Source organism: Tasmannia lanceolata, unplaced genomic scaffold (assembly GCF_043159265.1).
Source record: "Tasmannia lanceolata isolate RefF3 unplaced genomic scaffold, GAP_Taslan_0.1 ptg000026l, whole genome shotgun sequence".
NCBI classification, from domain to species: domain Eukaryota; kingdom Viridiplantae; phylum Streptophyta; class Magnoliopsida; order Canellales; family Winteraceae; genus Tasmannia; species Tasmannia lanceolata.
In genome coordinates, this window is record NW_027518703.1 from 7,478,090 (window position 1) to 7,503,622 (window position 25,533).

At 38.5% G+C, this 25,533-nt stretch overlaps 2 protein-coding genes and 1 long non-coding RNA gene across 8 annotated transcripts in view; 1 reads left to right on the forward strand and 2 right to left on the reverse strand.

Moving 5' to 3' along the window:
- The window catches only part of LOC143858800 (protein TIC236, chloroplastic-like), a 55,429-nt gene extending 45,821 nt beyond the window's left edge, over positions 1-9,608 (reverse strand). The window contains exons 1-5 of one of the 2 annotated variants that reach the window (XM_077369517.1): positions 9,393-9,595; positions 7,076-9,298; positions 5,515-5,713; positions 5,310-5,369; positions 3,396-3,500 (exon numbers count right to left, since the gene is read on the reverse strand). In XM_077369517.1, coding sequence (XP_077225632.1) covers positions 3,396-3,500; positions 5,310-5,369; positions 5,515-5,713; positions 7,076-9,186 — 2,475 coding nt within the window. In that variant the 5' untranslated portion in view covers positions 9,187-9,298; positions 9,393-9,595. Of the gene's footprint in view, positions 1-3,395; positions 3,501-5,309; positions 5,370-5,514; positions 5,714-7,075; positions 9,299-9,392 lie in introns of both variants that reach the window. The other variant, XM_077369518.1, reaches the window with a different exon arrangement.
- Positions 9,609-12,848: 3,240 nt separating this feature from the next.
- Positions 12,849-18,067, reverse strand: LOC143858797 (uncharacterized). 5 transcript variants are annotated; one of them, XR_013239047.1, is made up of 5 exons: positions 17,625-18,067; positions 15,513-15,624; positions 14,176-14,239; positions 13,461-13,724; positions 12,849-13,295 (listed from the first exon to the last, which is right to left on the reverse strand). It is a non-coding gene; the product is annotated as an uncharacterized LOC143858797 (long non-coding RNA). The 5 variants fall into 5 exon arrangements; XR_013239045.1 differs by having other exon boundaries at positions 13,461-13,516; positions 13,604-14,239; XR_013239048.1 differs by lacking the exon at positions 13,461-13,724.
- A 3,613-nt stretch (positions 18,068-21,680) lies between these two features.
- On the forward strand, positions 21,681-23,327 carry LOC143858701 (F-box/kelch-repeat protein At1g15670-like). The gene has a single exon (XM_077369416.1). The coding sequence runs from the start codon at positions 21,898-21,900 to the stop codon at positions 22,963-22,965; it is 1,068 nt and encodes a 355-aa protein (XP_077225531.1). The 5' UTR covers positions 21,681-21,897; the 3' UTR covers positions 22,966-23,327.
- Positions 23,328-25,533: the final 2,206 nt, after the last annotated feature.

The following is a 25,533-nucleotide window of genomic DNA, read 5'->3' on the forward strand; positions in this document are numbered from 1 at the left end:
TATAGTCAACACGGTCCTAAATAATATATTGAAGGCTACTTCCCTTTTTGAAAGAATTCTCTCCTTAAAAAGTACTCCACATGTTCTTTCAGCAAGCGCGGACAAAATAGCTGGGGAATGTAGAACAAAATAGAGTTTCTACTATGACGGACGGATTTAAGCATATTTAAACTGACTTTTACAATAAAATTATAAAGATGAATTTGTACTACTAAATGGAAGCATGGGAAGAGGCATGAACACCACGTCACATCCCTTTCACACATCAACGCAGCTACTTTTGTTGTAATAGATTCAAGAAGAGGCGGCTTTACCAATTAGAAAATGTACTGTACACATAAGAGGGAAGTGCTCAGCCTAGACCTGATGGGATAGAATTTGATTCTTTAGAAGAACTGGATCGGGCACAATTAGAAAAGCCATTTGAGGAGGAAGAAGCAAGGAATTGTCTATTTCCAATGAGCAAGGATCGAGTGCCAGGACCTGATGGTTTTTTGCTGGTATTCTTCCAGTCTTGTTGGGACTTGGGAGTCACCGAGTCAGTGATAGATGATATATTGAAGTTCTTCTCAGCCTTTTATGAGGGCCTAGAGCTGGATAGAAGTATGGGTACGACTTTTGTGGCTTTAATTCCCAAAAAACAAGCGGTAGTCAACGTAGCATATTTTCGACTTATTAGCAAGGTTTTAAATTCGGTTTCGGTCACTACAGAAATGGAAGGTTGGAAATTTCGGTGGAAATCCTGTAAAATCAAGGAAGCATATGGAAACATATGCAAATGATAGAATTTAAAGATGAAACTTCAGGAAATGCTAGAATAAGCACAAATACACATTTAGAAACCATCATATAAGCAAGACTATCATCCATAATGGTTTGAAAATATCGAACCCCTAGTAACATGCACTGTCGCGCATGACTGGTAATTTAGGACATACAAAATTTTACATGTAATTCGTATAAATATTTGTACATAATACATGCACCACATTTTGCACACAATTCATATACATATAATTATGCAATCCATAGTAATATAGTGTACTATTATTACACTTACGATTTTGGTATATGCATTTCCGTCATTTCGGTTTCAGCTTCGGCTTCGGTGGGGATGGAAATGGAGACATTTCAGTCATTTCATGTCGTCGGTGGAAATTTAAACCATGCTTATTAGTCTAGCGGGGTGTGTATACAAAGTGCCATGTACTAGGGATTTGCTAGGGAATTTCGCAGAAAGGCATTTCACAGTTGATTGTTGCATGAGAGAGCAGCCACCTCAAATGAATTAAATGATTAAGACAAAATCTGCTGAAAAGTGAGCCTGTGTGGCTGTTCGCTCATGCAAAAGTCATCTGCGAAATTACTTAGCAAATCCCATGATATCTTATTGTTATTTTTCTTATTTTTGTGTAACATTCACTACAATATACATGCCACTATATGTAGGGGACTGGTATCCGCACCACCATTTTTGGAAATGGCACTGCTCGCTTTGTTTTACACATTTCTGATTGGAATTTGATAGTATCTTGAGTATTGTAACAACTACAAAAAGCTAAATAAAAAAGTACAATTTCTGATTGGACAAATACGAAAAACACCATCAGATTTGGTTCACTTCTGGGCATGCTACGTTTGCTCTGCGTTTTTTCTTCAGACACACTTGGCATGGGGCTAGAACCTTGTTCAGAGATGTTTTTGCTGCTATTGACCCCTAATTTGGATGCACAGCTGAAATCTGGAGCATTCCAAAAACTTGGAGATTGGACACTTTTCTAATTGGATGCTGATAGTATCTAAGAGTATTGTAACAACCGTGAACAACATCTAATGGTGTTTTACTTTTACGTCGCAGTCAAAGGGGCTGGCTCACTTTTGGACACGCTATGTTTGCTTTGCTCTTCTTTTCCGGACACATTTGGCATGGAGCTAGAACCTTGTTCAGAGATGTTTTTGCTAATATTGACCCTGATTTGGATGCTCGATGGGAATTTGGAGCATTCCAAAAACTTCGAGATCAAGCTACAAGGCAACAAGTAGTGATACACTGAAAATCTAAATACAAAAGTACACCGTTCGGATTGGATGTTGATAACAACTGTGGGAAGCTAAACAAAAAAGTACGCTTTTCTGATTGGAGACTATTATGCTTGGATATTGATAGTATCTTGAGTATTGTAAAAACCATGAAAAGCTGAATAAAACAAAGTGAGCAGTGCCATTTTCAAAATATTGTAGTGCAGATATCAGTACCCGGTAGCATGTGTATTGTAGTGAAAATTACACAAGTAAGAAAAATTAGGAAAAATAACAATAAGAAAGGAGAAATAAAGAGAAAATGAATACAGGACAAACATCCAACATTCATCATTCATTAATTCCGCTATGAAAAATTGGTATCTTCAACTCTATATACAGCAAAAGAAAGATAAACACATCCTCAATAAAAGAGACCACACGGGATACTATTGAACTATCTACTTGTGTGCCGAAAGTTGTACAAGCCCGGTCCCCTCCGCCTCAGGCGACTCTCAAATTGAACTTCGATGGTTCCAGTTTGGGGAATCCGTGGCCTGCAGGTATTAGTGGGCTATTAAGGAACGAGAAAGGGGATGTCATTAGGGCGTTTAGTGGGCCAATTGGAGTGGCAGACTCAAATGAGGCAGAAGATCGAGCCATACACCAAGGAGTTAAGTTTTTGCAGAGTGAAGTCACAGGGTGGTGGTCGGAGGTGACTCTCTCAGTGTCATAAGATGGCTAAAAGATCCACTTAAGGTACCTTGGAGATTCGCAGCTCAATTTGATGAGATTCAGGACAGGGTGGGATCATATTCGATATCTTTCAATCATAATAGGAGGACGGCAAATGGGAAGACGGATAAGCTCACCAGAGAAGGAGTACATAGGCAGAGAGTTGAGCTCTTCAACTTTCTCCCTGTCCATAGGCAGAGAGTTGAACTCTTCGACTCCCTCCATAGTTGCTAATGTCTTTGCTTGTTTTCCCTTTGTACTTTTCGTCTCTATTTGGTCTTTCTATGTATCCATTCGAGACCGCCTCAGTCTTCATTTAAAGAATTGATCCTTACCATTCAAAAAACTCTATATACAGCAAAAGAACACGCTCACCAAAAATTCACTATTTAACATTCATCAAGAGTTCTATTAGTGATAGTAACAGGCTTTGATATAAAGGCTTCAGTATTGATCCATCATGATCCTCTTTTTTGTCACAACCAAAGGTGGCAATAACAAGTGCACATTCACAATGAAAGGATATAGATAATGTCTTTTGCCTAAGATTGAAAATGTCACTAAAAAATCAGAACTCATTATAAAGAGAAACCTAGGGGAAAAAAGAGCAACTCATGACAATAGATGAAACATAGACATACTTTAAAATATGATGGAGCCTCATATATTTGAAAATCCAGCCCAGTCACATCAAGCTGCCCGTGAAGGTTGGGAAAAGTCTCTCCTCTTGACATGCAAACATGAACCTAAGAATAAAAAAACAAAGAAAGTTGAGAAAATAATGCAAATTTGATACAGATATATTATGTGCTGCAAATATGATAACTGAATTATGCAAATAATGGAAAAGAATGAAAGTTCAATAGTATCCCGTGTGGTCACTTTTATTGAGGATGTGGTCATCTTTCTTTTGAACCAATAAAATGCAGTATGTTGGTTGGTGACACAATTCAATTCCAAAATCCACCTTCAATAACTTTGGCATTTGACTTGCTAGTTAAAAAAGAAAATGTGGGTCATCCTTGGGCAAGTCATAACAATGAACAAAAGTAGGGCAATGATAATTCCATTCCCTCATATTGACAATGGCACTTCTCACCTCATTAAATACCTTTCTGATTGGTCATTGATAGCTTTGGGGGGAATTGTAATAGCAGTCAATATCTAATTACCATAAGTGAAAGAGGGATGTCATTATTAAAACAAAGTCGAAAAGAAAAGAATCCACTAAAAATAAATTGACTAGTTCCAAGAAAATTCAGTGATTGTGAGATGACACTCAGCACAAACAAAGAACATCATGCACTAACTCTGTCATGAAATCATGCCTATATGAGTAGCATAGCTTGTATAAACATCAAAGCATGAACCTCTGTACCGAAAATTCATGGCATGAACCTCAACTGCCCCCTAAGGAAATAAAAGAGGGCCACCTAAAAACGAACAAAAAACAAAAAGAATAATGACTCATTGATATATCAGCCTTAATGCCTAAGAACCTGCAAAGTATTAAATATCGACTTAAAATTAGTCTCCTAGATAAGAAGCCCGTGTGGGTGATTTGGAAAACTTGTGTGTGTGTGTGTGTGTGTGTGTGTGTGTGTGTGTGTGTGTGTGAGAGAGAGAGAGAGAGAGAGAGAGAGAGAGAGAGACCAATTTACAGAAATTGTCGATAAGATGCCCACTTGCAGCCCAACACAGGCTGATCAACAAGTGTTTAAATAGCATCAACTACATTAAGAGGTAATATCGATAAGCGGTCGACAACTTTTACACCCTTCTAAACCCCTAACTCTGCAACATATCAAATTACGGAAATCTTATATTTCAATTTATGGAGACATCAAAAAATTTCACTAAAATAAGAATTCTTTCCCATAATGATTTCTTTTCTTGTCTTTTGGTTGATATAGTGATTGTTCCTTCTAGAAATGTCTCCCTTTACACCAAAAGATAATATACAGCTCCCAAGGTGCTTTCGAGGAGGCTTTAACAAGGAAATCAGAAAGCCAGTGAAGAAGTTTGTGAATCGTAGCAACAACCATTTGACTTTGATAAATCACCTGGCAGCGGAATAGACACCATTTTTTAAATCAAAATTTTCATAATTTGCACGAACAACAAAACAGAAGGAAAAGAAGACAAACCAAGAAAACTAAAGAAATAGAGACATTAAATTGGGTATGCTTCCCAGTGACGCGAGTTCGACTCTCCCCATAGTAACCCGATGCACGTGGTTTACGGGTGATTGCGTGCTTCCACAGGGATTAGTCCCACACTAAAATGAGGTGGGGGTACCCTATGTCATAAAAAAATGGCTAAAGGGGCCTGACTCAATCATTTGATACTAAAGGTAGAGAAAATGAAGTCAATAGTACAGCAAAAAATGCATCAAGTAGATAGGTCATAACACCAAAAAGAAAGAAAAAAACATCGTCAAACAGCTTTACATATTAAAATCATTGAGTGACCCTTGGAGGTATAAACTGAAGACATATTGTGATTAAATCTGTGGGAAAAAGATAAAGGGAGTCAGTTAAAGTTTAGACAAGCACCTCACCACTAGCTCTCCCTTTACACCACATGATAGGAATGTCCAGAATCCTTTCAAAGAGCTGCTTATGGCATTAAGAATACATCAGGCATGTTGACATTTATGCAATTAAGATTGCAAGTAGCAAAATCTGAAATGTTCCAAGACAAGAAAAATAGTTCCTGATCTTTAATTTTTTTTATACCACAAAAGATTAAATGACTTACGGGACCAAAAAGATTTGCAAACTTTAAATTAGCATGCCATTTCTGCTCAACACTGTCAACAAATACATCTGTAGACAACCAGCCACCATCTATAGATGTCCCCTCTGATCTCCACCCCTTACAGCTCCCAGAGAGCTGCACGTGGACACGGGCATAGTGATTTTGAAATTTCACATGTCCATTGACATTCTCCATCTCTCTATCAAAAGGACCATAGAACTCATAAATAGTAGAAAAATACATCTTCACATACTGTAGTGTAATATATTATAATAGACTCCACATTTTCCAACAAGATCACAACACTATGCTAAACCAGTTTGCTTTAAACATTTTGAATGATACAAAGTTCGAGATTGATAACCATTTAAGCAAAGTGAGGATTCTTTACAATGAGGGTTCAAGTTACACTAGAATAGGGGCAAACCTAAATTTAATGATGAAGAAGAATAAATATATAAGAGTATATAAGAAAAGTCTGTATTTTGCAGCAAACATCCATATTATAAGCTAGTCGTGTAGCAAGTAACATGCTTTAAGGAATGGCACTGGAATATCACCTTTTGGTAACTAGCTTCAACAGATAAAAGAAAATGATAAACAAAAGCAAAAAATAAAAAATAAAACAAAAATATTATGAAAAGGGAAGATAGTTACTAATAGAAAACATCAAAGTCCTCCCTTAGCTTCCGAAATAACAATGTCATTGACTTTTCTAAACATTTAAGAAACGGCAAATGGCGTGCATCTTTCCATCTTGTTCACAAGCTCCCAGGAAAAGGATCCATCAGGTCACGCAATAGAGTAGGGATAAGTTTCTAAACAAAATTTCACACAACATTTATTTGAAACATGAAATAGGTGTTTTATGTTGGGGTTTATTTAGAAGGAGATATTTCAAGTTTCAAATAACTCATTTGGCATTATTAAAAGGAAAAAAACAATCCTTTAGGTCCTGTTTGGATTACAGGAATTTTTGGGAAAAGTTTGGAAAAGAAAAAAAAATTCCCAAAATTTCATGTTTTTCAATTGTTTGATTACACATGAAAAAAATGTAATTTGAACCGGTGCTGTTTGAATTTTATTTATAAGGACTTTCATTCTATAAGTTATTACTAGCAATATTTAAAAGATTTCATTTTTGAAATCAAGCCAAGGTTTACTCACCATTATACAGAACACAATCAAGTAGTGGATTCTCTTGTTAATTTCGCCTGTGACATGAAATGTAATCAATTCTTTTGGGAATAGAAAGATTTCCTTAGTCCTGCAAGCGGGGACGGGGCTGCTTTAATGTGTGATGTATTGGTTTTGTTTTTTTTTTTTTTGGTTTTGAGGCATGGCGGCATGTCTTCCTCTTGTATCATTTGCTTCATATCAATAAAATTTAAGGTCTTGCCCAGGTTCCTAGATAAATTCTGGGTTCAAAATTCCTTAATTACCTATTTTGCCAATTTTCAAAGGGCACATCCTTTCGTGGCATTTTGCTGGAAAAGACAGCTTTATATATTAGTTTCCCAGAAAAAAAAATTATTTATAAATATAACAGAAGAGTCCACACCTGGGCTCCCGGTCCCCGTATCCTAGTAGCATCAGCGTTCCACCCGTGAAATAAACGGAGTCAAGTGTAACTGGAAGCACCTTCACAATGCTTTCAATATGTATATCTACTCCTTCGGCAAGTTCAGGAGCAAGATCATCAATTTGTATACCCATGTATGACTTAAGTTTCTGAGTGTGAACCGCCAAATAATCAGATAAAGATTTTGTGATTTCAGATAAACAGGACAACCCAATTTTCACGCTCACGGGCCAAAATGAAATTGACTGGTGCATTTCTACACATAGTCCAAACCTAGCAAACGAGACACCTTGAGATTTATGACCTCTGCTACCTTCTGATCTGCCTTTGAGAGACCCCAGTGTTGGGTCAGGTAAAGCATGGCAGCTGGCTTCCGAGTCAACATGACTATCCACAGCCTGGATTTGTTTCAACTCCTCGATGCTTAGATTAGATGCGTTGGTTTCCTTTACTTCGTTAAGACTGTCACGCGATGGAGAGTTTTCATTTGACACTTTTACCCTGCCAAGTTCCCTAACAGCCATAAGAAAAGGAGCATGTATAAAACTGAATCTATCAGTTTGACCAACAATAGGTTTATCTTCCGTAGAAGGCTTACTTTCTGAATCACCTTTAAGTTCCATATTGTTCTCAGTTTTGTCAAGAAAATGCATATCTAGATTGCTACTGTAATGCCCAATACCTCTTTCAATTGGTGCCTCCTTCACATGCCCCCCCTCCTCCTCGTGATGCACGCCTTCAAAACCTTTATCCATCACAGTAGGGTTAATGTTACTAGCTTTCTCATCCATCACCACAACCCTCTCGACATGAACAGCATCACTGCTAAGAGTTGAAGGCCTTCCATGTTGAGTATGAGTCTCACTAAACTTCCCGCCGTCTAGACCCTGAAAATATGCAAGTGCAGCTGCCGCACTGCGCTCAAGATTTCTTCTTTTAATACTTACTCTAGCATCTGCAATCTCTTTCTTACGAGCCTTCCGTTTGAGACTGTGCCTTACAGGACTAGACAATATTCTAGACCAAAAACTAAGCCCGCGGCTAGGGATCTTTGCACCGAACGATTTCTCCAAATCCGCATGTTTCAAACCGTACTCAAAACCCATGTCCATACAATGATGATCCCTCCAATGCATCCGCTCATCCATGCAAAAGAACGAACCAGTGGCCGGAAACTCAGCCGAATGACCATCACCATCCTTCGAATCATCATTTCCTACTGAATTCAAATCATGCTGAGTTACAACATACCCCATCTCCGCAGCTTGCCTAGCTTTTTCACTCCTTTCAACAGCCCAACGAGCAGCAGCCTCCTCTCTAGCAACTCTCCTAGTTTTTGTCCTATAATCTATTCCTTCCTCAGTTGAAAGATGTCTCTGCAAACCACTTTCAGAATGTGAAGGAATCCCTAACCAAGTAAAATCCTCTTTCTGAGTAATCAAAACACTTGGCCCAGATAAAACAGCATCAATCACAATCTTCCCTCTTCTCAAACTCGCAAAAGGGCGAACACGAATTTTCATCGTGGGTACTTCACTACAAGAGAATTCCTCTTCATGGGGTCCAATTGAACAAGACTGCAAACTGATCCCCAAAGGAGACAAACTCCTAACCTTACCGAAATCAAGCTCGCGATGAAGATACTCACTCAATATTGAACAAACAGATGGTAAAAGCTGAGCCTCAATAAAACTCCTAGCCCTAACCTGCCCATACCATACCAACATTCCAATTGCAGAAATAACAGCGACAAAAACAGAGCACCTAACTAAAAACAAACCCTCTTTCCACAGAGGAACAAAATATCCAACCAAACCCTTACTTCTAGAGAAATGCTCATTCACACAATTCATCCCAAAAAACCTTCTTGATCCAGAATTCCCTGACGAAACCTCGTGATTTCGTTCGCCAAATCGAGAAAACCTAATTCCTCCACGGCTTTTCTGATTCCACCTCGCACGTAAAAAATCAACGAAAACCCTAGTTTCCAAATTACTTCTTACAATGGGATTGACATGAATGTGTTTTCGATTCTTGGAACTTCTGAGAGGAAATCCGAACAACGAGCTACGCAGATAATCAACAGTCATTGTATCGTACTATATATGAACACCAAATCCAAATTATCTGCCGGGGACCAAGAACCGAATCTCGGTCCCCTTCCAGATTCAGAAACTCACAGAGCGAACAATCATCCAAACCCTAGCAAGGGGGAAAAAAAAAACAATAATTTTCAATTAAATTTTTTTTAACGATATCACACAACATAGGACAAAAGATTAAGATAAAATCGAACCTCTCATGATCAAATCCAGTATTTCATAACGAGAAGCAATCTCACTCTCTTTCTCTGTTGCCTTTTGCTACTAGCTTAAATGAGAAGCTGTGAACTGTGGAGCGTAGACAGACACTTTGCCTATTCGCGAGGAGGAGTAAAGTGATGGAAATACCCTTGGGAACTTTTGGGAAGAACAAAATCTGACGTAGCGTGTGGCGCGAAAATGGAATTGGATGATATGAGCCGTTGATTATGCCCGCATATGTTGAACGGTATCCGATTGGTTTGAACGCTGCTGACCTGAATTGGATGATATGAGCCGTTGATTATGCCTTTGGAAACAACTTTCGAGCCCTAGAGTAGAGGTTATTAAAACCTAATAAATGGTTTTTTTATCTTTTTAAAATGGCAAAACTACCCCTCCCATGCCACGTCGCATGTTGAGATTTGTCCGGTTCCACTTCCGGTTCCGGTCTCGTCGCAGCACTCTAGATAAAGTTTTCTTCGTATTGAAGGCTAATGGTATTGGCACTACAGTGTTTTAATAATTGCACTGACTCATCATGTCTATTATAATTTAAGCAGATGTCAGTGGTTTGACAGTTCCAATAGGCTCTCGGAAACCAAATTAACAAAGAAAAGACAAGCTGAGTCTGTGCAATTATTAAAACAAGGTAGTATCAATATCAGTGGCCATAGTAAATACCGTATAAATGAATTCTTTATATAGCAACCAGATATCTTAGCATGCGGATAGAGATTTACGTGATGGGGGAAGTTTTGGACTTCACTTCAAAATACACACAAATATGAAAAAGTGGAGGAAAAAGACCCTATTGCCCTTCTTGACATCATCAGAGCACAGCTAGTGTCCTCGGAGACACTCGGATTTGTTGCACGACACTACACCTCGACAAATAGCTCACCCCTATAAGAGACAAAAGTTGTAATTCCTAGAGTGGGAAAAACGTTGCTGATATATTTAATAACATTCGCATTTATGATTGGGGAGATCGACCACCTTAATCGAAGATGGTTCGATTAGTGAATATAACGGTTCAAGTGGGAAAAACACCGCCGGTATATTTAATAACATCCTTGTTTCTAAATCGAGCGATCAACCACCTTAATCAACTAATGGATCGATTAGCGGATATAACGGTTCGAGTGGAAAAACGCTGGTGGTATATTTAATAATGTTGTCATTTCTGATTAGGGCGATCAATTAATCAACGATAGTTCAATTAGTGGATATAACAATTGTATTGAGAAAAACTATGGCAATATATTTAATAGGGAAATGTTATGAGCACTACTTTATTTTGACGAGGGCACTCCTCACTCTATTAAAAGTACGGTATTGGCTTTGTCACAGGATTAGGATCGACCTATGGAAATGATTTTTGGGGCACAACCTATTTAGGTTGTGGCCCATCTAATGGATGGTTTCGATCATCCTATGGTGTGGGCTAATACCGTACTTTTAATAGAGTGAGGAGTGCCCTCGTCAAAATACAGTAGTGCGGATAACATTTCCCATTTAATAATATTGCCCTTTTTTATCTACCGACTGACTATCTATATTAATCAACTCGGATCAAGTGGAAGAGACAATGTCAGCATACTTAATAATGTTGTCATTCTTAGTTTAGGATTTCCATTGGTCGGTGGGCCAGGAACATTGCCGACACAACTAATAACATAGCTGTTTTTAATGATAGGGTCACCATCGGAGGGACATGTCCTCAAGGGAATCTTTCCTCAGTATCGTATAAAAGTAAATTGGGATTTGTAGGGAATTTCACATAAAGGCATTTCGCGGCTGACTGTTGCATTCTCGAGAATAGTTGTGAAGAAGATTTTGTCTCATTCATATAATTTATCTGAGGTGGTTGTCCACACATCTAACAGTCAGCTACAAAATGCCTTTCGGTGAAATTCCCTAGCAAATCCCAAGGAAATTTCTCTACAACTATTCCATACCTCATAGATGTGAAATTTTTTATAGCCATTAGACTAGCATTCTTAGCTCGTGCGAGGCATGAATCGTGTAAACTAATGCGCCCCACGGCCCACACCCCATCAAAATATCAGGTAAAATGTGGGCTCGCAAGATGAATGAGATTGAGTGGAGTTGGCGGGACCCACGCTATCAAAACAAGATGTAAAATGATGGGCCCACTATATGCATGGGTTTGGCTGAAAACGGTGGGCCGTACCATATTAAAAGATGGGATGTAAAATGGTGGGCTCTTGATGGGCCTCAATTTACTGAGACATGTTGTAAAACGATGGCCCCACCCATGCTACGTACGAGGTGTAGGAAAAAAACTGTCATAGAAAAGTTTCCGTGAAAAAAACTTCACGGAAAAGGTTTTTCAATAAAAAATTTCTTAGAAAAAGACAAACAACATTAGAAAGAAACATGATTAGTAGATAGATAGATAGATAGCGTAGACGGTAGGCCCCATCAAAACATGAGGTGTGAAATGGTTAGCCCAGCCGTGAATGGAGACTGTGTGGTACCCACCCCATAAAGAATCAGAGTTAAAATGATTGGCGCCACCTAATGCATGTGTTTGAGTGGAGTTGGTGGGGCCTACCCTATCAAGATATAGTGTAAAATGTTGGGTCCCACGCATGTTATGCATAGGTATGAAATTATGAGCCTGTGTTATCAAAACATGTGTTGTAAAATGATGGGCCTTGCCCGTAGCTATAAAATAATCTACCGTGGACAAAATTCCAATAAAATCTTCCATGGAAAAAAGTTTTCAAATAAAAAATTTATTGCAAATAAAATGAATGACAATAGAAATAAGGGATTTGCTAGCGTCCATTACAAAAGGCATTTCGAAGATGGGCAGTTGCATGTGAGAGCAGCCACCTCGTGAATGAAGACAAAATCCGGTGAAAAGTGACCCTGATGGACGCTAACAAATCCCTAGAAAGAAACATGATTAGCATTCATAATAGGAGTTTTTATATGGTGCCCAAACGTCAAGTACCGTGAAAGCAGAACCACCCTTGATATTTGATCCAATAGCATCCTCCTCAAAAGTGTCCAAAAGCAGCCTCCTAAAATGTGCGCTGCTTTTGGATCAAATATCAAGAGTGGTATGTTTCACGTACCGCCTTCACTGGGACTTGACCGTCCACCACCACATAATCTCTGCCATTATAGATAGATGCCTTTAAACCCTGTTCGTTCTAGACTTTGAGAACTGATGGCCAGTCCAAAACTGTTTATTAGGCTCTCTCTCTTCCTAAAGAGCCTATTAACAAATGGCCAGGATCTGATCAGAAGTAAAAAAAGAAAAAGAAAAAACGTGATGCCGTATGTCGGTCTGATTTGATTTTGTAATCTTCTCTTTTATAATTTTCTCGGGTCATGAAACATTTATAACTTGGAGACAAAGCCACGTGTTCAGAGAACAACGGCCATGGCATTCTGTTTTGAAATTATGAAGAGCATGGACTTCTTTACTTTTACCATACTAGTAAAAAGTGCACGTGCAAATGCACCTGCGACAAAGATATAAATAACAGAATGGCCTGAATAAGTAAAGTGAATATCAATATGGAAAAATACAAGAGCACTTTATACAGTGTCAACTTTTAATGCTCAATATGCATTATAAAACAAGGCTCACTTTTCATGGAATTGACTTGATTGATATGATTCTAGGGATCCTTCGGCTTTGTTTCTAGGTTAAAGGAAAGAGGATGTTGGCCTCAACAAATGTTCAAAGATCTCCACGATTTCACAAATGTGCTCAATTGCATCTATGGTGCCTCATCTGCTACTGGATGTGATGATCTGTTGTATACACTCCATGACTTTGGTCTTTCAGGGCTGAAGCCATTCATAATTCATATCAGTTATTCTTGCAAAACAGAATTTTTCTCAAAAAACCTTTGCTGCAAAACATCAGACCCAGGAAGAATTTAGTTCTTATTCATAGTGAACATGCATGAAAAATCTAATTCATATCTATTACCGTTATAAAAAAAAGATAATCATATCAATCAAGTCACTTTTAGAAAAAAATTCAACTCGCACATATATTAGCAGTGTCCAAATACCTTCCAATGTATCTCAAAGACTTTGCAGATGAACCATCCCTATGGAGCTTGCATTTCTTCAAATAGCTAAGATAATGTTAAGCAAGAACAACTAAGAAACTAATAAAATTATAAGAAAGTTCAGAAAACTGATCTGTATGTACTTTGCGGTTCATCTTAGTTCTTGGCATATCCTTCGATCACTGAATAATTTTTTCCTTTCTTTCGAATCTATTTTGTATGAAATAACTCTAATAACTAATGACACACTGGGTAAACCTGTTACTGAAACAAAAATAGAAGATAGTCTTTGGAATTTATATGGGAAACAATACAAAAATTTGAATGCAACCCAATTTTAACAACCTGTGCCACTGCTAATCTGACGAAGAAAGACCAAGAAGTATAAAAAGATTATGGCGAAAGCATGCGCAGCAAATGAAGAAAAGCATGCCAAAATGCAAGAAACAGTAGAAAGATCATCTACAACTGCTGCTTTGGGGTTATTTCCTATTATCCTAGCCACTGCTGGTTTCATCGAGTATAATCTTATAGTATTGCTTAGGAAGAATCCTTTAGAAATTAACTTCCTAATAAAGCACATTCTTGTATGCCAACTGCCCATTTCTCCATTTCTCAAGTCAAATCCAATCTTATAACTTCACCATTATAAAGAAAATGGAAATTCTAAACCCAAGAAGAAAAGAATGAAAGATAATTTATTCACAGATTTTACCTGAAAAAAAAGAGCTTTTCTTGAAAATCTCGAGTTATAACAGACCAGTAGCCCCCTTCACACCCTTGAAATACAGAAAAGAGATGAAATAAAGTTTGTTCGAATCCTCCAAATCCAATGCTTTAATAGTATTATGCATCTACCCAAGGACTTCACCTTACAAAGACCAGATCTTATGCAAGGGAAAAATATGTAGGTGAAAGGAAGACCGACTCAAGAAAATAGCAGTTTCAAATGAAACAAAGAAAGACACGATTCTAATGGTAAAAAGGAAGAAAACCTAGGATATTAAGAGGAAAATAGGGAGCTTTGCTGAAGTACACAAAGATCTAAACTGGAAAAAAAATAGCCATGTCTTCAAAAAAGATCATCCAGAACAGAGCAAAGATCAAATGGAAAAAGGTAAATGACTTATGAAAACATGCATCTAAGAATAGCTACTCATAGAACCATAGTCACTGAAGAATCAACTTCAAATATACGATTCACTTAAACTATACCACTCACCTAGGGAATGAAAGAAGCAAAATCTGAATAGGAAAACTGTATATTTAAGTTACTTCAATTGTGTCCATGTTAATTTATAGACAAACATATACAAGTTGAATAAGGATCAATGATAGAAAAGGAAGAATGTATCAAATCAGGTTCTCTGACTTGATGCCGAAAACTCAAAAAGGCCCAGTAAACTTTAGTGGGAGATGTACTCATTGTGAAATTAAAGATATCTTCATCTAAAAAGTTGAAAAATGAAAATCAAGAAGCCCCTCTAAACAAAAAGAGTTACAAAGAGGGGATCTTCTTTGCAACAACCTACTTCTATACATACTTCTATATGCATCTCCTACCAAGCTATGAAGCCTCCCATTGAACCTAATTGTATGTGACACCTTTTTTCGATCAATTCAACAGTTCACATTTTAAAAGTTGTTGTAAATTTCTTTGCTTTGAGCATAGATCTATATATTCATTTGACTGGACTATCATTCGAGCCTTTTCCCTATCAATGTCGAAATAATTGATAGCATTCCATTACAAGTTAGGCCACTTGTTCAATGATCCAAACTATTTATCTGCATAGCAAGACCTTGCAAATATATGGTTCAGATAATTGGACATGTGGGGCCACTTGTACCTATGCTCACACACCATATAACAACTCCTAAATGAATTACCCAATACTTTGCATAATGAAAAAAGAAACACATGGAGGAGAATACACAATGTAACATTAGAGACGTTCAGTTCCAACTGCTATTAAGAAAGCATTTATTTTCATTCACTCTAAGTTAGCAAGATATAACCAACAACAACAACTAGCAGAGATAAGGGCATACCTCATCCCCAGAATTCCAAACAGAATTTTCTAAAGTGCACCTCCAAAGGAATTTATTTCTGACAGTTATGCCTTTCTCTTCAACCATCACTTTTGCCGCCTCACCAAATGGCCTGTCAAAAGCATCAACCACAGGAACATCGTTCTCAATTGAGCTTCAATCCCAAATATAAATCATGCAGGCTTAAAATTTCAAAGCAACAATTTACATCTCGTGTCGAGAGGATTGAGGGTTGGGAGAGACTCACGTGCTGACCAAATTAGAAATCAAAATCTTCTGCCAATGTCATCGTCCAAGTGACATACACAAATACTATAACAATAAAGACACAGATGCAAGAGGTAAGGTCACGAAAGCCCATTTGTTGGACTGTAATTTCACCTCACAAATTCAATGGAAGGATCTATGGAAGGATATCACTGTGAAAACGATACATAATTTAACAACATGATCTCTGAAAACCCACACCAATAATTGAATAAAAATATTAACAACCCTCAAAGGATGATACCCAACTTCCACTGAAAACTGAGCTTCAATCCCAACAACCGAAGACGAAGATGGCTAGACAGAACCAGATCAATCTTATGTAAAAAGAGAGAAGTAATATGATCATTTCAAGTGAAACATATCTCTTTTCTTTGTCTAATACACCCAGAAAACTGAAAGAACTTTCATGTATTGCTAGATTTCTTACTGGGGATGGGTTTGTTTTTTGATGTACGAACAATTGCCATTTGGGGGTACAACCACATACATTCCAAAGCATAGAAAAGGAAACCATAATTCCATTTACATCTGAAAAATTTTCAACACCAAAGTTCAAAGAAAAAAAATGAGAAAGAACAAAGGAAGAAGGAAATGAAATCATTTTTCCCATAAACCATTTACCATCCAAACCCTAGAATTAAAAAATACACCCATATAATGCATAAGTAGAAACCCTATCAAACAGGGTCTAAAGGCAATTTTGAGTCAATAATCAGTTTTACACTCAATCAACCTAAAGACAATTTTGAATCCATAATAAGTTTCACACTCAGATCAATTCACAAATGTGAAACTACCAATCACTCCAAAAGCTAAAGGTGTTTTTAATCTGTTATACTTTAACAACAAATTCCAAAATGAATAGAGCATCATTCAAAGCGAAATTAAATATTGTGATTATCAGATTGCCCAAAGGCAAGAAATGATTCTAACCTAAGGTAATTCGCTAAATAAACTTGCTTTAGCAAATATGATGTCTCAGTGAGGATTTCTAAAATTTGGAATCAGAGGCCTTGGACTTAAAACTTTGTGGTCGAGCTCTAAAATCTTATAACTCCACATTGCCTTGATGAGGCTAGGATCCAAGTTGGTTATAAATTTTGTGTAGCACTCCATAAATATTTCAAGTTTAAAAGCTTCTACAGTCTAATCATTTGAGTTTACAACTGCTCAATCAATCAAATGTTTCCGGAACTCTGTTAATTTAATACGACTCTCCATCAAGTTGAGTGATGCAACACAACTTTCCTAGAGAATATATTTAATACCCACTCACCATAGGCATTTCCCATTTTTTTAGATGAACTTTGTGAAAATTTCAGCAGAAAAGGGGAAAAAGGAATAGAAGTTTCCACAAACCATTGTCAATTGAAAGTCAATTCTCTCAATCGAAAGTGATAAGGAAAATGACAGCACTTTTAATACTTTCATACGAAAAAAATAATAAGAAATTTTCTGAGTAAATAATGGTTTGTCAGAAAAAATGAAATGCAACACAATTTTCCAAGAGTTTACATTTAATACCCACTTACCATAGGCATTTATTTTCATGAAATGAATATTCCTCTTCTCGGCACTCCAATGATACATAATCTCTTCTTGTAAACCAAAGATTTTAACATATCTAGATATTGCATTTGAAGTTTTATTAAAAAGATAGACAATTGAAGCCAAAATCCACACCTTCAGATAATGAGAGAGTAAAAAAAAATACTAAACTGAGATATATGGAGCAGTTGCACCTTCAATCAATGGATTTTTAAGAGCCACCCTGTTTGGGTTTCCACATAAGGATAACTTGCAACGAAATTTCACCCATAAAGAGAGAGAGTGAGAGAGTACCTTGAGCAGTTCGGTAGAATAAAAAATCACAAAAAATCGTATTTCTGAAAAGCTTCATAACTTCTCCTTGCATCTTCTCTAAAAAGCAGAAGACGGTATGCAGGGAAACCACACTTTACAAAAGTATGCATAAGATGGCCAAACACCTGGCGGGACGGGTGATAAAGTCGAGAGAAGAGGCCATGGTGATTGGTTGAGACTGCGGTAATTGTTTGGATACTTCTGCAGGAGTAACTGGGGAGACTAAAAGACGGAAATAGTATATGGTACGGACGCGTGAGATTGTTTTTTAAGAAATAAAAAAGAAAATCAAAGGCCATAAGATCAGGATATAGCAGGAATTTAGGGGAAGATGGTTGACGAAATTTCGAGGTTTAGGCTTTTAGAATAGTAAGGATAAGGATATAAGGATTTTGGAAGTTAGAAAGAGGACTTGCTAGCTATTCATATTTTCCGTCCGTTTAGTTGTCTTATTGACCCACGTTCTTTATATTGTGGTACATTCTCCTTCACGGCACCTTCTCCATCAGAATCATGTTAAGGGATTTGCTAGCCTCCATCCAAAAAGGCTTTTCGCGGCGGGTCTGTTGCATGTCAGACCAGCCACTTCATGAATGAAGACAAAAGCTGCTGAAAAGTGAGCTGACCACCTGCGAAATGCCTTTTGCGATGGACGTTAGCAAATCGTTCATATTAAAATGGAAGTCTTTAAGGCGGTTTCGTTCCCATAACAAGAGCGAGGCGACTGATTTTCCTTTATATCCATGGGTTTGGGTGAAGATGGCGGGGCCGTACCATAATAAAACATGAGATGTAAAATGGTCGGCCCCACACATGGGTGTAAAATGATGGGCCTTTACAGAGGCATGTTGTAAAACACTTCCATGCTAAGCATGAGGCGTAGAAAAAATTACCATTAAAAAAACTTCATGGAAAAGTTTTTCAATAAAAAAATTTCTTAGAAAAAGACTAACAACATTAGAAAGAAACATGATTTGTGAAATGGTTATCCGATAGATAGATAAATGCCGCAGACTCCAAAACATGAGTTGTGAAATGGTTATCCCCACCTTGAAAGGAGACCGTGGGACCCACCCCATCAAAACTTAGGAGTTAAAATAATTGGGCCCACCCGATGCACATGTCTGAGCGGAGTTGGTGGGACCTACCCTATCAAAATATAGTGTAAAATGTTGGGTCCCACCCATGTTATGCAGAGGTGTGAAATTATGGGCCCTGTTTGTGAATTGTGTTATGGTGAGTCCAAAACTGTTTATTGGAGTCAGGCTTTCTCTTCCAAAAGAGCCTACTAAGAAATTGTCAAGATCTCATTAGAAGTAAAAAAAAGCGTGATGCTATGCATAGATCTGATTTGATTCTGGAAGCTTTTCTTTTATAATTTTCTTGGGTCAAAAGACATTTATAACTTGGGGACAGAGACACTATGTTCAGAGAATAATGGTCATGGCATTCTGTTCTGAAACGTAACGGTCATGACTTCTTTACTTTTTTTTTTTTATTGGCAAAACTTGGGGAACCGAGTATGACTTCTTTACTTTTCCCATATTTTGGAAGTTAGAAAGACGACTTGCTATTCATATTTTCCGTTTGTTTTGTTGTCTTACTAACTGATTACGGTACAATTCTCCTTCACAGCACCTTCTCTATCAAAAGGGAAGTGATAAATCCGCCCATTTTGATTACTTGGGACACCCAGCAGCCGTGTACATGGCAATCAGCCCGGGCAAAAGTAAGCCAATTGGTATATTCTGATAATTGTGAAAACTCTAGTTTATAAAAAGGGACCAATGGGATTGGGCTTCTAGCTCATTGGTTGAGGCTTTGTTTCTCAACCTTGAGGTCTCTGGTTAGATCCCAGCTTACCTAAAAAAAATACAGAACAAATTTCGAGGTACACATCTCACATCTCAGAATCTCAATTCAATCCCGTTCCTTTTCCTCCATAAGTTCAGACTGTACGGTTGTTGTCACATCTGACTTAAGTATCGGAGGCTCCCCATATCCAACTCCAAACTTTCTTCCTAGCTTGTTCTATGTGCGTACAAGTCGCAGGTCATCTAAGGAGTCTGAGCTCAACGCGGGACCACCAACGAGAGTCATTCCGGATTTCAGCTGCCAGAGTTACATACATGTATCCTGCCCGTTGTGTTCTGGTAAGGTAATGAGTTGTCACTATTAATCATGTGTAACGGACTTTCTTAGGGCCAACTTTATCCTTTGGACAGTATGTATGGTTAAAACTTTGAAGGGTTTTTTGCAAAAGAAGTCTTCTACTTTGCTTTATTTGCAAATAGTGTCTAATTTGAAAACTTGCAAAAATGCAAATAGTCTTTACATTTGAGTTAATTTGGCAAATAAAGGCATGCTATTGAATTGTGACCAAAATACCCATCGTAGATTTTTACTTATTAAAAAGACCAAAATGTCCTGCTAAGTGAAAAGACAAAAACCTTTCTCTTTAGTAGGTAAGCTTGGATCGAACCTGAGACCTCAAGGTTGAGAAACCAAGCCTCAACCATTGAGCTACATGCCCAACCCCTAAAAGACAAAAACTTACCTTGTAAAAAGATCAAAATACCCATGACAGTCAATGATAAGTTTTGAATAAACGGTGTGGGAATATCACTTTTACATATACTAACTTTGTTATGCATGGGAGTAAAACAATGGGCCCACCTCATAAAAAAGACGACATGTAAAATTGTGGACCCCACCATACACATGGGCATGTACGCCATCAAAACGAGAGGCAAAATGGTGGGCCCCACCTGATGCGCGGGTTTGAATTGAGTTGGTAGGACTCACCCTATCAAAATATATCACTTAGCATCACGTGTATTTTGATCTTTTGTAAGTAAAAAAAAATCTGCCATGGGTGTCTTAGTCACAAATTGATGGCACTGATTCACAAATTTCTTTTAAATGTGACGCTCTATTTGCAAATTGTCAAACTAGAAGACTGCTTTTGCAAATAGAGCAAAGTAGAGGACTTCTCGTGCGAAAAACCCCAACTTAAAATTATCTCTTTTTTCTTTTTTTCTTTTTTTATGACAAAGGGCAATCCCATCCCAATTGTTAGGGCGGGACTATTGCCTACGGATGGGCGCAATCACCCAACGAGTTCGAACTTAAAATTATCTTAATAACTGATTTATGTTATTTAATTGAATATTTACAAAATAAAAGGACTGTAATGGGTAATTAATTATCATGAGAAATCTAAACATCAAATGATAAGACATTCTAGTAGTAGGAAAATTTCAAGAGGGAAGTGCTAGATTGAGGCACTTTAATTGAATATTTACAAAGTTGGTGAACATATCATTTCCCTTTACGAAATGGCTCATTCATATGAGTGATTTGGATCATTAAGCAAGAGGGACCTCACCTGCAATTTTACAATATCTCATACTGCAATACCTAGTCAGATAAGCTTGTAAAAATCTAGACAAGAAAAGTTAATCAAAATTCCTTGTATTAGCTGTTTACATAGATACATAATCTTTGGCACACAGTTAAGAACATGGTTTTGAATTTAGACTGAAATCCGAATTTACCGAAACCACAAAACACCGAAATATTTCAGCCGAAATTTCGGAATTTCGGTCGAAATTTCAATTTTTCCGAAATTTGACCCAAAAATCTTTTTTTTTAATTAATTTAATATTTCACCGAAATTTCGGTAATTTCTGCCGAAATTTAATATTGAATAAAATATTGGTTTCTATTTTTTATACCAGAGTTTGACCGAAATTTCGAAATTTCAGGGTTCGAAACCTGTACCTAAACCCAAATTTTAAACCTTGGTTAAGAAGTGTATCCCATAAAAAGGGTGTTCAAGTAACATTTCTTTTAAAAAAAAAAAAAAAAAACAAGAAATCGCACGCAATCTCAACAGCACATGTCAGTGGAAAATATTTGAAACAATACACGTGGCCAAGAAAACACATCCCTCGGATTGTCTCGGTTATGTAACCGTTCAGATAGGGTCGCCCCCCTCAATATAAAAACCAAAAGAATAATAAAGAATAAAAAAGAAAATTCATCCCGCAACTTAAAAAAAACAGTTGCAGACTGCGGTCTCTTCGACATTCCATGGATTCCCATCGTCCTCTCTTACCACTCCTTCTAGAACAATTCCTCCTTCTATAAAAACCAAGAAAACATAGACAAGCTTAAATACCTCGTTTTCCTCTCTCGCCCCCCTCCCCCCTCTCTCTGGATTTCTTTGTTCGGGTTTTTTTTTACTGTGATGGAGTTGATTCCAGGTTTACCGAGCGAAATCGCAATCGAATGTCTGATTCGTGTTCACTATACCCATTTTGGTACCGTCAGTAAGGTTTCAAAGCTATGGAAGGAGGAACTGGAGTCACCGGTTTTTCACCGGTTGAGGAAAGACAGCGGCTTGAGCCGAGCCTGTGTCGTATTGGCTCAAGCCGAGCCGACCGGGTCTTCGCATTCTAAATACCCGGTCGCCCCGGCTTACCGGCTTAATCTCTACGATGCTGAAGCCGGCTCGTGGCACCGGCTACCGCCGGTTCCCGGTTACCACGACGGGTTGCCGCTCTTCTGTCAGATTGTCGTTACCGGACGGCATCTTGTTATGGTAGGCGGTTGGAATCCGACTACGTGGGCCATCTCGAATGACGTGTTCGTTTATGATCTGGTGTCTGCCACGTGGCGGGGTGGGGCCCGCATGCCTGGGTGTAAGAGATCGTTCTTCGCTTGTGCGTCTGGTTCGGACAGGAGAGTGTTCGTAGCAGGAGGGCATGATGAAGGGAAGAACGCTTTAAAAACTGCTCTGGCGTACGACGTGGCAAGGAATGAGTGGGCCTCGCTACCGGACATGGAGAGGGAGCGAGATGAATGCAAAGGGGTGTTCCACCGTGGCAGGTTCCACGTCATCGGAGGGTACAGTACGGACACGCAAGGAGAGTTCGAGAAGAGCGCGGAGGGTTTTGATGTTGCCACGTGGAAGTGGGGACCAGTAGAGGAGGACATGTTGGATGCTGGCACGTGTCCTAGGTCCTGCGTGGCGGATGATGACGGGAAGGTGTTTCGGTGCCGCGAAGGTTACGTTGTTGCGTGTGAAGATGCCACGTGGCGTGATGTGGCTGAGTTGCCTACAGATGTACGGCTCGTGAGCTATGCGGTGATGTGGCAGGGGAAGATGTTGGTGACTGGGACGAAACAGTACGGTGGACCCCACGTGGCGTACACGTTGGAGTTAAGCGAAGGAAATAAGCACACGTGGACAAGGATAGAGATGCCGAGGGAATACTGTGGCCATGTTCAGTCTCTGTGTTGTTTGGAGATCTGAACTCTTGTAAAAATTCATGTAACTTTTTTTGGGAGATGATTTTTCACCCATCTATGATTATGCACCCCTATTTTAACGTGATTTGACCGTGGTGTCCGAAATTTCGAAATTAATTGAATACTCTTTTTAATTTCTTATCAAATTTCGACCGAAATTTCAGTTTTCCCAAGGACCGAAACCGGTATTTTAAACCATGGATTTGACATCGAAAAGCGTTAAAGTCCGCGACAATTCACTTTACAAGGGGGCGCATAATACTACAGGGGGTGAAAAAAATCATCTCCCCCTTCTTTTTATATTTTCCTTTGTAAGTAATATTTGGGAGAGCGATGAAGTTTTTATGTTCTATTTACTATTTACTGGCTTACTTTTGCCCTCATTTTAGTTTCAAAAAATAAATTTACCGGTTTCATATTTTAAGTGGACCTCACTTGTACCGTGAATTAGGTAGAACAATTATAAAATTGCAATTTTTAGATGATCTTAGTCGTCCAGTCAGCAGTGAATGAACCTCAGTGTCAATGGGCTCGTATTAATGCCTAAGTTTAGGGTCATTCAATTGTACCATCAAACAATGTGTATTTTTCTTTCTCTTGTGGAACATAGACACTACAGAACACTACTTAACAGAGTGATGGAGTTGTAAGACATAGAAGGTTCCTCTTTTCTTAACCGTGGAAGCAAAACAGAAAAAAGAAAGGAGAAAAAAAGGGACATTTGATCCGTTATAAGGAATACAAGTCGCGTCTCTCTTAGTAAAAATGATAAGGGTTTTGCTAGGGAGCATTAATAGCTCTCTTTTTTACTCACTTTTAGAGGGCAGCCCTTTTTTTCCCCACGTTTCATTAAATGCCCGCCACTTTTGTCAACATCAAGAGAAGATTGAAGCATTAGAGGGGTGTCTATATCAAAAATAGCTTTCTATTATTAGCATAGCTAAATAGTAAGAATAGTTGTTTTGATATCGACACTCCTCAAAAGCCTCTCTTTTCTCACCCCTACCTATTAAAGAGAGGAGTGCCCATATCAAAAGAAAAGGAAAATGGAAATGGAAAAGCACAACTTTCTAATATGAACATCAAGAGTCTCTCTCTCTCTCTCTCTCTCACCCTTGTTTCCAGAATTGTGAAGAAAGGGACGTCTTTCCCTTTCATCAAGCTTGAGGGGATTCTCCAGCTTCCTTTGAGACATAGGAACCTTCAGATGGGTGGCCATACACACCCGTATTTTTCAAAATGTACGGTTTGGCCTACTCCATAGGATGTTCCAAACCATCCATTTGTTGGGCCACAATGTAAATAGGTTGTGCCCCAAAAATCATGTCCATACGCTGATCATAACCCTCCGATCCATAGGATGATCCTGAACCCTCGATCTATTGAAGTTTGCTATGGATCGGAGGGATATGATTATCCTACGTAAATGATTTTTGGGGCGCAAGCTATTTACGTTGTGGCCCAATAAATGGACGGTTTGGATCATCCTATGGAGTGGGCTGCACCGTACATTTTGAAAATGTGGACCCCGATCCGAGGACGGTGCCGAGGGACACGAGATCCCTCCTGCAATCCTCTAAGATCTCCACAACGTGAAGGAGAGCTCTGCCAAGGAACTCTCGAAACTGTTGCCACCCTCACAGCATAGCATGAGTGGCGATATAAAAAGAAAGAGATACATCCTGATCCGGAGCCAGGGCTCGAAACCAAGATATATCTAGAAATAACTCAGAGTCGCCATCCATGGACACGCCATGGAACCAAAACAAATGCTCTGTTTGCAATAGATAACCAGAGATACAGAAGGTCCGTGCCTGATGACGAATGGAGAAGGTCCGAAGAGCGCCCCAAATTTGCCCGAGTGCGAACACTTGGTCTTTTATGCCATTTACTATTAACCTTGAAGAGCTTCAAGAGAAAATCATATGAAATGGGAACACGCATCTCCGAGAAAACGTCTATCTAATCATGCATGTCTCGGAGATGAAAATAAGCACACACAAAAGAATCGAAATAAATGGCACCTAATGATAACTAGGTTCTGAGTGACATACCTAACTGGTGTCTAAGTTCTGATGTTCAAACACATGCAAGGTATAAGATCAGTACAAGAAAGTAAGAAAACACAACAAAATATACAATATAACAACACCACAAATCCTAAGACTCTAAAACGATTTAGCCCGAGTCCTCGGATGGTCTGATATTCATCCAAAGAAGCCTACGTATCCCCGCCTCCACGAGAATCAAGGCAACGTAGTTCTTCGCGTCTATTCTAAGCTAGGATGCCTAAAACACCTAGACCTCTATCTTAGACTCGATCTAAAAGACCGGACTAGTTATTAAAGCTTCTTGAACGATTATTTAAATTCCAGTGAATTGTAGATTTTAGGACACCCTATATGCCCTAACTAAATGCAAGTTAGCCTTAAGCTAATGCAGGTGGTTCCTACAACCTATGTGTAACTAGGCTGTGCACTAAGGAAAACAGTAGGATTGCTAACGTATCCAAGACCTAGTCATCAGTCGGCGATGTGAATCGCCAACTAACCGGACGGAGGCACTCCTAGCT

Bases quoted from the DNA above. Each gene is read 5' to 3' on its own strand.
- LOC143858701 (XM_077369416.1), top strand. From the start codon at position 21,898: ATGGAGTTGATTCCAGGTTTACCGAGCGAAATCGCAATCGAATGTCTG.